Source organism: Strigops habroptila, chromosome 10 (genome assembly GCF_004027225.2).
Source record: "Strigops habroptila isolate Jane chromosome 10, bStrHab1.2.pri, whole genome shotgun sequence".
NCBI lineage: Eukaryota > Metazoa > Chordata > Aves > Psittaciformes > Psittacidae > Strigops > Strigops habroptila.
Genome location: NC_046359.1, coordinates 25443651 through 25457504, shown reverse-complemented (window position 1 = coordinate 25457504; position 13854 = coordinate 25443651). Strand labels below are relative to the sequence as shown.

Here is a 13854-nt window from a genome sequence, read left to right as displayed (position 1 = left end):
AATCTTTCTGTGCAAGACAGTCAAGGAAAAAAAGCAAACACACCTTCAAGCCCAAACCTGGACATTTCTTGTCACCTATCAGCCACAAGATATTCCACCAGACTTGCAGAGGGGCCACAGAGAGACATTTCACAGAAATCTTGAACCACCTCTGTTTCTTTTCTCACCTGACTATTCTATTCTGTATTCCTAGAATCATAGAATAGTTAGGGTTGGAAAGGACTTTAAGATCATCTAGTTCGAACCCCCCTGCTATGGCAGGGACACCTTGCACTAAACAATGTCACCCAAGATTCCATCCAACCTGGCCTTCAACACCACCAGGGATGGAACATTCACAACTTCCTTGGGCAATCCATTCCAGTGCCTCGCCACCCTCACAGTAAAGAACTTCTTCCTTATATCTAACCTAAACTTCCCCTGTTTAAGTTTGAACCCATCATCCCTTGTCCTTCCGTTACAGTCCCTAAAGAAGAGCCCCTCCCCAGCATCCTTATAGGCCCCCTTCAGATACTGGAAGGCTGCTATGAGGTCTCCACACAGCCTTCTCTTCTCCAGGCTGAACAGCCCCAGCTTTCTCAGCCTCTTCATACGGGAGATGCTCCAGCCCTCTTATGATCCTTGTGGCCCTCCTCTGGACTTGCTCCAACAGCTCCATGTCCTTTTTATGTTGAGGACACCAGAACTGTACACAGCACTCCAAGTGAGGTCTCACGAGAGCAGAGTAGAGACGCAGGATCACCTCCTTTGACCTGCTGTCACGCTGCTTCTGATGTGGCCCAGGATATGGTTGGCTTTCTGGGCTGAAAGCACACACTGACAGCTCAAGTTAAGCTTCTCATCAACCAACACCCCCAAGTCCTCCTCTGCAGGACTGCTCTGAATCTCTTCTCCGCCCAACCTGAAGGTGTGCCTGGGATTACCCTGACCCAGGTGTAGGACCTTGCACTTGGCTTGGTTAAACTTCATAACATTGGCATCAGCCCACCTCTCAAGCATGTCAAGGTCCCTCTGGATGGCATCCCTTCCCTCCAGCATATCAACTGAACCACACAGCTTGGTGTCGTTGGCAAACTTGCTGAGGGAGCACTCAATCCCACTGTCCATGTTGCCCACAAAGATATTGAAGAGGACCGACCCCTGGACTTTATCTGCAAGCACAGGCACTATGCAAGATAAAAAGAAAACTCTAATAAAGAACAGCTTGTGAATGAGCCACAAGCTTCAGTCTGGCCAGACTCCTTGCCACCAACCACCACTGTCTTGGATGGCATATCTCCTTCGATTGCTCAGGCTAACCACAACTACTACAGCAACAACATGGACAGTTTGTTACCCATCTTCTCCTCTTTCCTTTCCCATGCGCAGAAGTCAGAGCCTCGACCCCAAAAAGGACGACTACTTTTTGTAGCTGAAAGCATGTACTTCCCACCCATCCTCACACAGAAATTTCAGTTTTCTGTTGAAAACAAGAAACATTCTATCCTGAATAGGTTTTGAAAGCTTCCTCACAACATAGCACACCCTCCCCCCAAAAAAAAAAAAAAAACCCAAACAAAAACACCAAACCAAACCACCAAACAGCCAGCAACACAAACACACACGAACCCAGAAAACTCTCTCTATTCTCTTCTTTCTGGGAAGAGTATCCTCGAAGATCACCATAAAGGTCCAAACAAGAGACTGCTGTTCACATTTGGAAAGCTTGTGACACCCTTTTGCCAAAACCAAGTGGAAGCAGTGAAAGCCGCACTGACTCAAGGTTTCTTCTACAGAAAACTATCAGTCTACAACAGTAACAGCTTCCTCTAGAATTATTACATAAGGATGAGATTAACCCATGTAATTATCTGCCCATTTCCCTAATCATAATGTTTCATTGCTGGTGCAACCACGTAAAGGTCAATTCAAGCCCAATCAGATGATTATAAGCCTGTTGTATGGAAATTTATTAAACATTTGCACCTTGAAAAAAGTTTTGAATGGTGAAATACCACATGTAAACTCAGCTCCTAGTTAATTAAGGATGAACAGTGGCAGAGTGCAAATGAAGATAGGAGTGAGGAGCAAAATGAAATCTTCCTTAAATCATTTGAGGATGTCCCAACACTCATCTACCATAAGCAGCAAGGAAGCAGGAAAACAGATTAGGAAACACAGAGCTCCTTGGCTGCTCAATGACCCATCAGCATGGATGCTATCTTACCACATAGGTAAATAAATATTTATTTGGGTTCTTTTTTTTTTTACCCCCCATCACAGGGCCAACTCTAAGTGGCCCTTCTTGAGCAGAGAGGTTAGACCAGATGACCTCCAGAGGCTCCTTCCAACTTCAGCCATTCTGTGATTCCAGCCCCGAGACACCAATGTAGCTTAGACATAAAAACAAACAAGAAAACTACAAATGCCGTTTCAAACTCCACCTTTGCTTCCTGCAATTTACAACCATCTCTATTATTGCAAGGCTATTAAGAGTTCAAACATTCTTTTATCCTTCTACCTCATTAGTAATAGAATAGTTTTATTCTAGAAAGCTTAATAGCCATTTTCATTACCACCAGGTGTCTTAATGCCCAAAGAGCAATGAACAAATCCAGAACACTGTGACTTATTCTACAGATGTCTCCCATTGCAAGTTTATCCTTTAACTAACAATAGCTGCCCCTTGGAAGTCCATAAGGAGCTAATCTGAATGAGACTGGATGCAGGGGTTTTTTTTTGTTTTACGTTTCCTGTGTCAACTTTTAGCTAAATTCAACTAATAAACAGGATTGCCAAGCCCTAGGCTTAAAGCATATCTTTCGTCACTGAATGTATTGGAACTTAGTTTTCTGAAATACTGTTAGAACAGGATGTTTCTGACCACCTTTATACCTGAATGTCTTCTGTACCACGTCTGTGACACTTCATATTTCATTTAGAGAAGTCATATATATTAAGGATTTGGAGTTTTTTGAAAACAGTCCACTACAGATACATCTTAATTTATTTGATGTACAATTTATAACTACACAGTGTCACTTTAAACAATATATAACAGCTTCCTGTCTCTCTTGTTTTCCAGAGCATACTCTGCTAGCAGAGTCACCGGGTTTAAAAGGAATGGGATCTTTTTGTTATTCTTAGAGCGATGCATTTCAAACAGTACCTGATGAATTTGTCTTCATTAAGAAACGGCAATGAAAAGGGCAATAGATTAGAGGAGTCCACAGCATCCAACAACAGCAAAGACCAAGAGCTATTTCAAGTAATTCAGATCAAATACTATACCTTTAATTTTTCCCATCTTCAGGGATAAAACGTAAAAGTTTCATTTGTTCTGTATAACTAGCATTGTACCACACAATATTTTTATTCGGGAGGAATGGGACTGCAGGAGGAAGATAGGGATTGACCTAACTGAATATTGATCCAGTGTTACAGGCCGTATCTCTCATTTGTAACCCATGCACAGCCGTGCCAATATCCACAACACTTTTAAAGGTGACTTACACAGAAGTGTAGGGGTTTCCCCTCCTCCACCCCCCCCAAGTCTGGCTCTTTCCACACAGCAGTAGCACCCCTAGTAACACTTACTAGATGTTGGTGTTCCCTTCACACTGTGCTTCCTACTCACTTCCACCTACTGAAACAGAGTGGATAATTCGAGCACTGTTGCCCAAATTCCCACCCTGTCCAAAAGGCACAGAATTTGGATTTCTGTGTACAAAACTTCCCAACACAACAATCAGTCTGTAGAGGAGTCACAGCCAGCCACAAAGGTAACAAGCTTCTGGACTTCCCAAGCCAGACCAGTACTTTGCCCTGCTACCCTATTCCAACTCCCAAGGGGCTCACTTTAACTCTGAGTGCAAACAACACAAAGATCAAATCAGGATGAGTATATCAATTAATTTCATAAAGTAGTAACTTCAATAGAACATTCTCAAAAATATAAACCAAGTCTTTTGAAAGCTTCCTGGTCTTCTCCCTCCAACTAGGCATGAAGTAAGACACCTGATGCTTGCCAATGCTTCTGTACACAAAACCCTTTCTGTATGTCAAAATGTCTTACAGCAACTCCTCAGTTTCTGTACAGCACTCTAGACATACCAGAAGAGCAAATAAAATTATCAATTTCCATATTGAAGAAAATTTATGAGGAGGCTACTGCATTGCCAGGAGTCTGTGCATGTCAGAAAATGAATGTTATGCTAGAGGCCCAAAGATATCAGGCATGTCAGTCTCTCCCAGAAGGTTGGAAAGGCAATGATTACTACTTTTTCACACCACAATTTAATAATTGCATTAAGCCCATACTTAAGAATTTCTACCAGGCACCTGCAGATGCAGAAAACCAGACTAGAAACTCTGTCCAAAGGGATCAAAGCTTCTGCCATTGCAGTACCTACAATAGTTCTGAGTTAGTCTCCTTTACTGGAGGGAGCAAAAAAAATCTGCTTGGTTGCTGATAGTATATATGACACACTTTGCCCAGGATTTATCTTCCACTTGACAAAAAGCTAAGAAAGAGAGAGATTTTGGAAAAGGATGCAAGACAAAAGTCTTGAGAAAGCTACTGTAATGTCTCCAATCCCTTCCCAAAGATGGGCCTTTAGAGATTAACTGCAGCATAGAACACAATCTTTAGCTATATCCACCACAGCTCGTGCTAACATGCACATCAAATACTTGTCGTATGCTTTGTACATATGTGGCCTCAAATCTAGCAACTAACTTGAAACCAGTCTGACTGATTTAGCACAGACACAGAATTTCAGTTCTGGTTTAGGGTAGTTTTTTTGGCTTTTTGGTTTTGAAGGTGAGGGCAGTTTTTGACACCCCATCAAGGTAACAAGGTAATTCTCCGATTTATTTGCTCAAAGAGATTTTTAGAGGACTGAGCACACTTGCAGCTGAGAAGCCACCTACTTGCCACTCCTTTATTCCCATAAGTCATGCCCTAGATTGTCATGCAGACCAACCATTTCATGCGAGTGTTTTTCAGATGCTGAGAAAAACTGAACTGGTGGAAGACATTAGCAAATGTAAAGTTTTACTCATAATCTGTCACATTAAAATCAAACTATTTGAAACCTAGTTGCAGAGTTAAGCTACAATGAAACAATTGGGATATGCTTTGAGAAAAAGAAGAATCAGTTTTCAGAATTAAACAATACATAAGGATTAATACAGCATCCAGATGTTGGTCAACACCATGAGAAATGCAGGTATCTATAGAGCAGAAAGAGAGTAGGACTATTAGCAAATAGAATAAGACAGTTGTTTCCTATAGGAAAGAAACACATAGAAGTCTGTTAGTAGCAAAATTCAGAGAAAAAGAAAGATCGATGCTACATATCCTGAAATATATCATGTTTGATTTTAAAAGGTGCAATCCACACAATTCTTTTGAAGGAGTTTTGTCCATCTTCCTTAATTATCAGAGCTCAGTAGACAGCATGGTAAAGCTTGGTTATGACATCAGCTGCCATTCCTCAACTTGCTTCAACACATAAGACATGCTCACAAGTAGCTGGACCACCTTTCGAAGCACCACAGAAATACAGTTATGAACAGAGTGGAGCACTCGGGAGGCAGCTGAGTGGTTCTGGTAGCTGAGCTTCCTACCTGCATTTGGCTTGTCCATGTGTAAGAGCAAGTCACAGTCTAAACTACTCATACTGCCACAAAAATATACTGTAGTGTAGGAGGACTATTCCATAAGCTTCTGCCAAGCACCAGACATGTACTCAATGCAAAAGTCTTGGTGAGCACCATTCTTCCCATTTAGAGAAGGATATATACACGAGCACTGTTTTCTTTCCAGCTTTTGCCTTAGGCTTGTCACAGAAGCGTGTTTGTTTACCCGATGCTAGGCCTCTCATTGTAGCTCAGTTTTCAGGCTGATGTGTTGAGCAGCACCAGAGTTGCAGGTGTCAGAAGTTACCAAAATGTCCTAGTCAGAAAAGCAGTGCAGTTTCACAGAGGGGTGAGGGGAAAATCAATCTGAAAAATGGTTAAGAAGCATGAGCGAGCAGACAATATGCCCCAAGTATAACAAAATCTAGATGGCAAACTAACTCATGCTCACTTGTCCTTTAAGGAAACAGGAGGTAGCAAAGAAGGCAGGGCACCAAAAGAGCCACAAGCCTCTCAGTTGTGCTCAAGAAGTTCATAGTTTAACATTTGCAGAAGGTTATTCCACACCAATCTTGACTCTAGCTACTTCCAAGGCACAACCAGAAAGCAGGATCACTTTCCCAAACTTCTCCCATAGTGTGGCAGAGAGAGTGCATAGGAGTAGCAACAGAGCAAGGAAAACGGCAGCAGCAAACAATAGCTGAAACTGCACACCAAGACAAGAATGCAAGTTTCAAAAATTGTCCTGAAGGCACTGGGAGAGTAGCAGGGCACATGTATAAGCAAGACAAGGCAAGAACGCAATGGGAGAATGTGGATGAGCTCAACGGACAGAAGAGCACAAGGCAGAAAAATAAGGTAATTGGGAAAGCCAGCATAAAACAACTTAGGAAAAAGATGGCAAGAGAGTGAATTAACAATGAAATGCAATCAATTGCAAGAAAAATAGCAGTCAATACCAGACAGCACCAAGACAGCAATCCATTAACAATCAATTATAGTGAAACAGCAATAAGATGTAGCCAGTAAAAAGACCAGATGAAGGAACTATTCCATTCCACATGTGTAAACTACAATTTCCTCTACCCAGTTACCATTTTTCAATTGTTCATTCAATTAAATTAAGCCTGTGTCTATTATATATATAGCCGCAGTATTTATGAGCCTATTGAGAAGTCATACTTGAACCTAGGGCAGGGGGTTTGCTCACAAGGTTTTCACGCAAGCTTTTTGGGAAAGAGATTCTTATGCTATCATGTCTGCACTTAGCAAGCTGTATCAATTCATTCACGTACATCAGACGGGCTGCAGTTGTTGTTTGTTTCTTTAAGAAAACAGACATTAAAGATTAAGGGAAAGATAACTGGTGGAAATCCACTCCTGTTCTCCACAAAGATCTGCCACATTGTATCCCTGGAATGCTGTCTGTAAGGCTTACTGAAGTCTTAAGAAAACTGCAGGGAGTTTTCCTTTGCATTGATCCACATTCATAGCAGTAAGAGTAATCTGCTTTCCTTCAGCAGCAGCAGAGGTGGACTTTCCATGCTTATGCTTAAAAACCACAACAATAATGACTATGCAACCTTGCCCAAAGATTCTCCTCCTACCTGATAAGGCTGGCACACATTTCATAAGCTCCTCCACGTTCATGCCAAAGGATCACTGGAATGCAACAGATCATAGGCCAGTGTGGTTGCAATTTATAAGCATCAGTTTCTGAAACTGAACAAAATGAGGCAAAGAACAGTATTCAGCCACCAGCAGTAACCTACATTTACTTATCATAAGCTCAAATTTGCTGCATTTTGTATAAAAATATGACATTTGAAGGGGCTACCTTCTATTTGGCAAGCTGGAGATCCCTAGATACTGTTTACCCTACCTCTCTTCCAATGGGAAGTATTGGATGCCAGCATTAAACTCAGTCTTTTCTTGGGTAGGGTTAGGAAGAATTGATTTAATTAAAGGCGTTCCTGCCTGATGTTTTAATTCAGCCTCACAAGAAAACAGCATTGTAGTGCTTAAATAGAAGGTCTCTTATCTACTGAGCAGATAACTTTTTTCCATAGCAAAGACATCTGCTATTGTATAAACTTACTTTTGTTAAGACACAGACTAATAGAACTGATGCACTGCACCAAGGAAACTTGAGCAGACAGCCTTGGTGGCAGTACATACACTGGTTTACCACAAAGAAATGCAAGAGCTTTTAATGAAAGAAGCCAAACGCAGAGATAATAGCTTTCATTTCACCTACAGCACTGCAGAGGAAACAATCAGTTTTGCAAAGGACTTCTACAATTTATAAACTAGCAAAGGCCATGTGATTTCAGTGATAACAGCTCCTTCTGGTTTGTCCCCTCAAGTAACTGGCAATCAATCAACCCAGCAAACTAAAGCTCAGTTTAGTTTGACAGGCTAACAGTAACAGGATATGATACAATACCTTTAAAAATCTGTTTGACAGCCAACAGAACTGTTTATGCTTTGTCTATCAGGCCCAGTGTCACTGAACTTTACTGCAGCTATAGAGCTACAACTTTTGGAGGATGGGAGTCTTAGCTTTGCAAAGCTCCGTCACTTCCGTCAGTTTGAGAATACAAGTTTTTCTTCTCACAGAAGAGAGCTACACGTGCTTCACTGCTGCTACAGCCATGAAACATGTCCTTCTGTGCCTACCTGTATATGTCTACACTTTACCTTAAGTACTTTTGCACAAACTCTTTCAGGCTGCTGCCTGGCGCGGGGAGCAGGGAAAGGGGTAGGGGAGGGCAGTAACTGAACTAGAAATAGGGGGAAAGTAGAAAGATTTGTCATCTGTTTCACCAACTTAAACTTGCCCAGATCAGACATCAGAGCTTTAAAACAATGCCAAGGGCCAAGTCATTGTTCTCCTGTGTGAACTACAGTCCTTCCTTCTGGCCCTTGGAGATCTCATATCCTAGACTCCTTAAGCCTGAAATGTTTTTATTCCCTCCATACAGTTAAGTTTGGGATTTTATAACGAGTAAATAAGCATCTTCTTGTTAGCTTGTATAATCAGATTTGCTGTGTTAGGCCATCTGGCTTTATAACACAGGCACTGTCATTAGCTTTATAAAGTTTCCAGAAAATGAGAGTTGCTTCTTAAAAAAAGGCAAACAACACCCCACCACCACTACCCTTATTTTTTGAATACATAAAGGGTTTAGAAATTTGGGTCAGCAATTTAATCTGTAGTAATTTAGATGGTTGTGCTATTAAGTAATAGTTTTACCCCATACTAATATAGTCATGAATTCAAGTGGTCTACAAACATTAAGTTTTTAAGAACCTGGCCATATTCCTGGAAAATAAGCCCATTACCTAGAAGTAATCCAAGCCAATTTTGTAATCCTTTTGTAATAGTTACAGCAAGGTGGCACAGTGCCAGACCTTATCTGTTCACCCTTTCCTCTACTGCTTTCTATAGCATTGCCAGTATGTGCTGCTGAGCACATTTTGATTTTCAGAGTGCAAGCTTTTGGGAGCAGAAAATGGAGAAACAAAAAGAGTAACTCAGAACTTGCAGCCAACTCAAGTATGGAAGAATTTTTTCACAGGTGAAGACCCAGTTAACCACAATGCAGTCCAACCCCCCATCCTTGCATGGAGTTGCTAGTTTCCAGGTTACTTTTCTATTTGCTTTTCAGCCAAGCTCTGCAGCCATTTTCCCACCTTAATGATTCCTAAAGAACTCAAATCCACAGGACAGTGGAAATGAGGAGCTTTACCTCAGATCTCTCAGCATTAGGGTACACAAAAGAAGACAAGAAGTCAAAACAGGCATGGTCCCACAAGCCTGGGCTGGGACATTCAACCATACAGGGACCTCTGCTCCTGTGCTGTCAAGGGCAGAGCACAGCAGACGAGCAAGACCACCACCTCACACTGCATCTTTTATCATAGATTACCAGTATTCAAAACTAGCACTCTCAAATACCTAATCCAAGACACCCATGGGTAAAGGAACAGATGCTGCAGAACTAGAAGCAGCAGCAGCAGGCTTTGGAAGGGTGAGCAAATAGCAGTAACTATATGCACCCCTAAAGCATCCAACCTAAGAAGTCATGCTGACTGCTGGTTTGGAGAAGAGACTAGCAACTGCATCTAAATAAGCCCGAATAACACAAGAGTAATTGAGAGTGTCAATAACATACAGATCCTGAAATACCCATATGCTCTAATTAATGTTGATATTGATGCAAGTATTTTTCCTTATACAACAGCAATTAAAAAATAAAAGCTGAGGAGAACAAAACATCTGCAACCTTCCAACTGAATTCAACTGTTTGTACTTTCAACCAGGAGCCAGTATTATTCATACTTTCACCTGTGGAACAATAGCACCAGGATAGCTTGAAGAACAGAACCCCCAACCAAGAACTACGGCACAGCTCCGCTCTGCTCTTCACCCACGTTTAAACTACTTTCTTCAAGATTATCTTAACAAACCTTTGAGCATAACTACTAGAAGAAATCCAAATCCAAGAGAGAACCAGATGCCAGGGAATCAGCAGCCAGCTGTGTGCCAGCTCTGTCAGCAGCAGGACATTGCTGCTAAACACCAAGCAGGGAAAGGACAATGATTGTCATGAGTAATATGGTTCTGCAGTGCAGCCACATGACCAAGAGCCATGACCAGCTCTTGGTCATTTTACTACCATCAGTGCAGCAAGGAAGATCTAGACACTTAATACGCAATTTCCAGTGACCCTGTGTTTAAAATGATGGCAAGTAAGCAGCACCACCTCAAATAAAAATCCTGGATTGGTTGGTTTTTTTTCCCCTTCCTTCTATGTACATTCTCAGCTTTCTCTTCTCACTTGTTTGAGGGATTGGGGGTAGGAGGGAGAGAAAGGGAAGGTCAAAGTAGAACAGTAGTTACAGCACCACTAAAATACTTCCTCCCCCAACTCTGTATCAAATAATTCTGCCTTTCTCTCTGTCTTGCCCAGAAGACCTCACAGCTGATTGCTATCACCTGGATTTTACTATCCACTCCTTCCTAAGCAGTACTATTTTCAGTTTACTTTAAATATCACCTTTAACACTATTCTGAAGTGAACTTGAGAAAAGACTGACAGCAAAAGTCCCATGGTTTTGCATACTTACAACTGAGCAGAGCATTTTGTACATTTTTCTCAGCATACAATAAGCACAATTGCTACTCTAGACAAGTTGTCAGATATGACCCTCTAGTGTCAGAAGAAGCTATAAAAGTACTCTTTTTATTGCAAGACTGAAGTCAAAGGATGACCACAGAGTTGAGAGCAGGGAACCTTTTTTCTTCTTCCGTCCTCCATGCAGTTCTACATCCAGCTAAAGGAGACACCCTTGCTGGGAAAGATCCTCTGCCTCTGGCAGCCCCATCAACAGTTTGCTCAGTGGTACAAGCTCAACCTGCTCAGTGCCTTACCCTGTCAAATAACCAACACCTCCACAGGTGGAGACTCCCCAGCCTCTCTGCACCCCCATTTCAATGTTTGATCATCTTAACATGAAGATATTTTCCTGATAGGCACTTCCCCTGATGCAACTTGCCCTTGTTGCTCCTTTAAGAGCCTAATGACCATAGCAAGGAAAACAAAACCACCAAAAAGACCCAGAAGCCAATATCTAAGACAGCTCTACAGACCAGGATGGGAACTAAACAGATCACCCTAGTGCTATTCTGTATAAAGCAGTAACTTTAAAAACTTCGCAACTTAAACTGCACGGACAGTAAACTTGGTCCATCATCAGTTTCGCTGTCCCTTCTTTCACCTCTGCAGCCCACAAGCTCAGCTTTGAGCCTGTCCTTGCTTGTCCCTACAGTAGCAGTGCTCATCCTGCTACCTCCAACGCTGTACCCATGCGCGCGCGCGCGTGCACACACACACACACACACACACACACACACACACACACACACACACACATCTCGCTTGCCTCTCTCTGCCCCAAACACCCCCAAACTGCTGTGAGACTTCTTTATCCATCACTCCTTGCCTCATCCCCACCGCCTCCCGCTGCTCCTCATAACTAATTACACTTCTCTTCCCCCCCCTTCCCCGGCCTCGTGTGCACAGCGCAACTCCCGCCTGCACCGCCTGCTCCTGCGCCTACTGCTCCGCACTCCAGCGCGCCCGCGGGTCTCAAGGCACAAGAAAACCCGGCGGCCGCAGCTGCCTCACCCGGGCGCGGCCAGAGGCAGCAGCACCCTATAACTGGCCCGGCGCTCCGGGAAGCAGCGTTGAGCCTAGCCGAGCCGCCCCGGCAGACCCCGGCCCTCCCCCCCGGCTCGGTGCCAGTAGAAGGGTTGGTTTGGTTTTCCGTTCGCTACCCCTCCGTGCCTGCCGTGTCCCCGTCCGGCTAGCTCCTATTCACAGCCACAGCCCACCGCCGCGACCCCGGTCCGGCTTTCCCACGGCACCCCATCTGACCCGTGTTATCTCCCTGCGGGTGCGAGGAGACGTCCCTCCGGGGGCCATGTCCCCGTAGCAGCCGCGTCTCCGCTTCTCCCTTCCTCTGCCTCCCGGCCGCCTCAAGCCCAAACTCATCCCCGGGACCCTCCGCGGGGGCGCTGGAGCCGCCCCGGGCCCCTGGCGCGGAAAGTCCCCGCGCACCAACTCCGCCGCCGCGACGGCCGCTCCTGCTGGGGCGAGTGTTGGCGCGGGCACCCAAAAAGTAACGGATTTAACTGCTAACTTCGCCCCGGGGCGCTCCCGGACACCACGAGCAGCTCCCCCGCGGCCGCGTCCCCGCTCCGCGGCGCGGAAAACCGCAGCGGAGAACAGCTCTCACCGCCCCACCGCTGAAGGGTGGCGCGGAGCAACCCCGGGGCGCCAGCGGCAGTAATGGAAAGGAAAGAGGGAACCCACCGGGCAGGGGCGGCTGACCGCGTAAATTAGGCGGATGGCGGTGGGACTCACCCGTCTGACGGGGAGGGACCTTCCTGCGGCCGCCAGCAGCAGGAGAGCGAAGCCGAGCGGCGGGGAGAAGGGCATGTCCGGGGCGGCCCCCCATGCACGGGGCCCCAGCGAGGCTCCGGCTCCCGCTCAAGCTTCGCGGCAACGATCGGCAGAGCACCAGCGGCCGCTTTTGTAGCGGCGGCGGAGGCGGGGACGGGCCGGGGGCGGCCCAGGTGCGGTGCGAGGGGTCGCTTCACTAGGGGCGGCAGCGCGAAGGGGAATTAAAACCATGAATAAACCCGAGAAAACGCCTTTGCGATCCTGTCCCCATCTTTCCAACTTTTTTTTTTTTTTTTTAAGTTTATTTTACTCTTTGTGCGAGCTTGGGCATCTTGGTGGCCTTCACACTATTCATGACGTCCAAGTTTTATTAGTTTTTAACAACAGAATGTGCAGTTACCCATTTATAACATGAATTTGCAGAGCTGCATGTCAGATCAGAGCTTGGCTTCTAAGTTGAAGTCAGGGCACAAGTCAGTCCTAGCAGCAGTATGATGTGTAAATTTGGAGGATTTAGAATACTTACTTGCCTAGCAGAAGGCGGCTCTGAATCTTCTTTGTGCTAGAATCTTATTATTGTCCTTATTTATTCAGTTTGCACTATTAAACCTTCACTAAATCATGTATATTTGGTGAGATTATACACCAGAACCTTGAAGAAGAAAGTGTACAGCACCTAGCAGGTTTAGAAGAAAAGCTTAAAGCTGAACTGGGGAAAAAGATTTCACATTGATTTGTTAGATGCTAAAGGAATATAAAGAAGTTAATAGCTTAAATATTAATGATGTGTATTAATTTCAAATACAACACAACATCAAGCTGATGCTTTGGGAATGTAAGTAGTCAGAGCATCGATGCTGCGAGATCATGAAATTCCTCAGCATGTGAATTTTCAGGACAGAAGTTACATCTCAACAGAGAACTCTGGGCAGAAAGAATTTGCCATGGGGATTTGGTTGACTGAAAGCTAAAAAGATACTTACTTCAACTTTTCTGAAGAGAGAAAAACAAAGATTAAAAGAAAAAATGAAATACTCCCAAAGAGGAGAGAAAGAACATACATGTTGGGTTGTTACAAGAGATGATCCCCAAACACCCTTAGTTGAAACTTCAGCTAATGTTTTTTTTATTTTGCTCATTGAGATTAATTTTTTTACTATCCCAGTAAAATAAATACTCTGTTCCTGTAGAATAATTATGTCTGCTACAGACATTGCTGAGGACTTAGGGAAAACTGAGAAGGAATGAAGAAAAAAGATCT

At 44.0% G+C, this 13854-nt stretch overlaps 1 protein-coding gene across 1 annotated transcript in view; it reads right to left on the bottom strand.

Moving 5' to 3' along the window:
* Window positions 1–12629, bottom strand: part of GLP1R (glucagon like peptide 1 receptor) — an 88779-nt gene extending 76150 nt beyond the window's left edge. Inside the window, exon 1 of the mRNA XM_030499750.1 lies at window positions 12555–12629. Coding sequence (XP_030355610.1) covers window positions 12555–12629 — 75 coding nt within the window. The remainder of the gene's footprint in view (window positions 1–12554) is intronic.
* Window positions 12630–13854: the final 1225 nt, after the last annotated feature.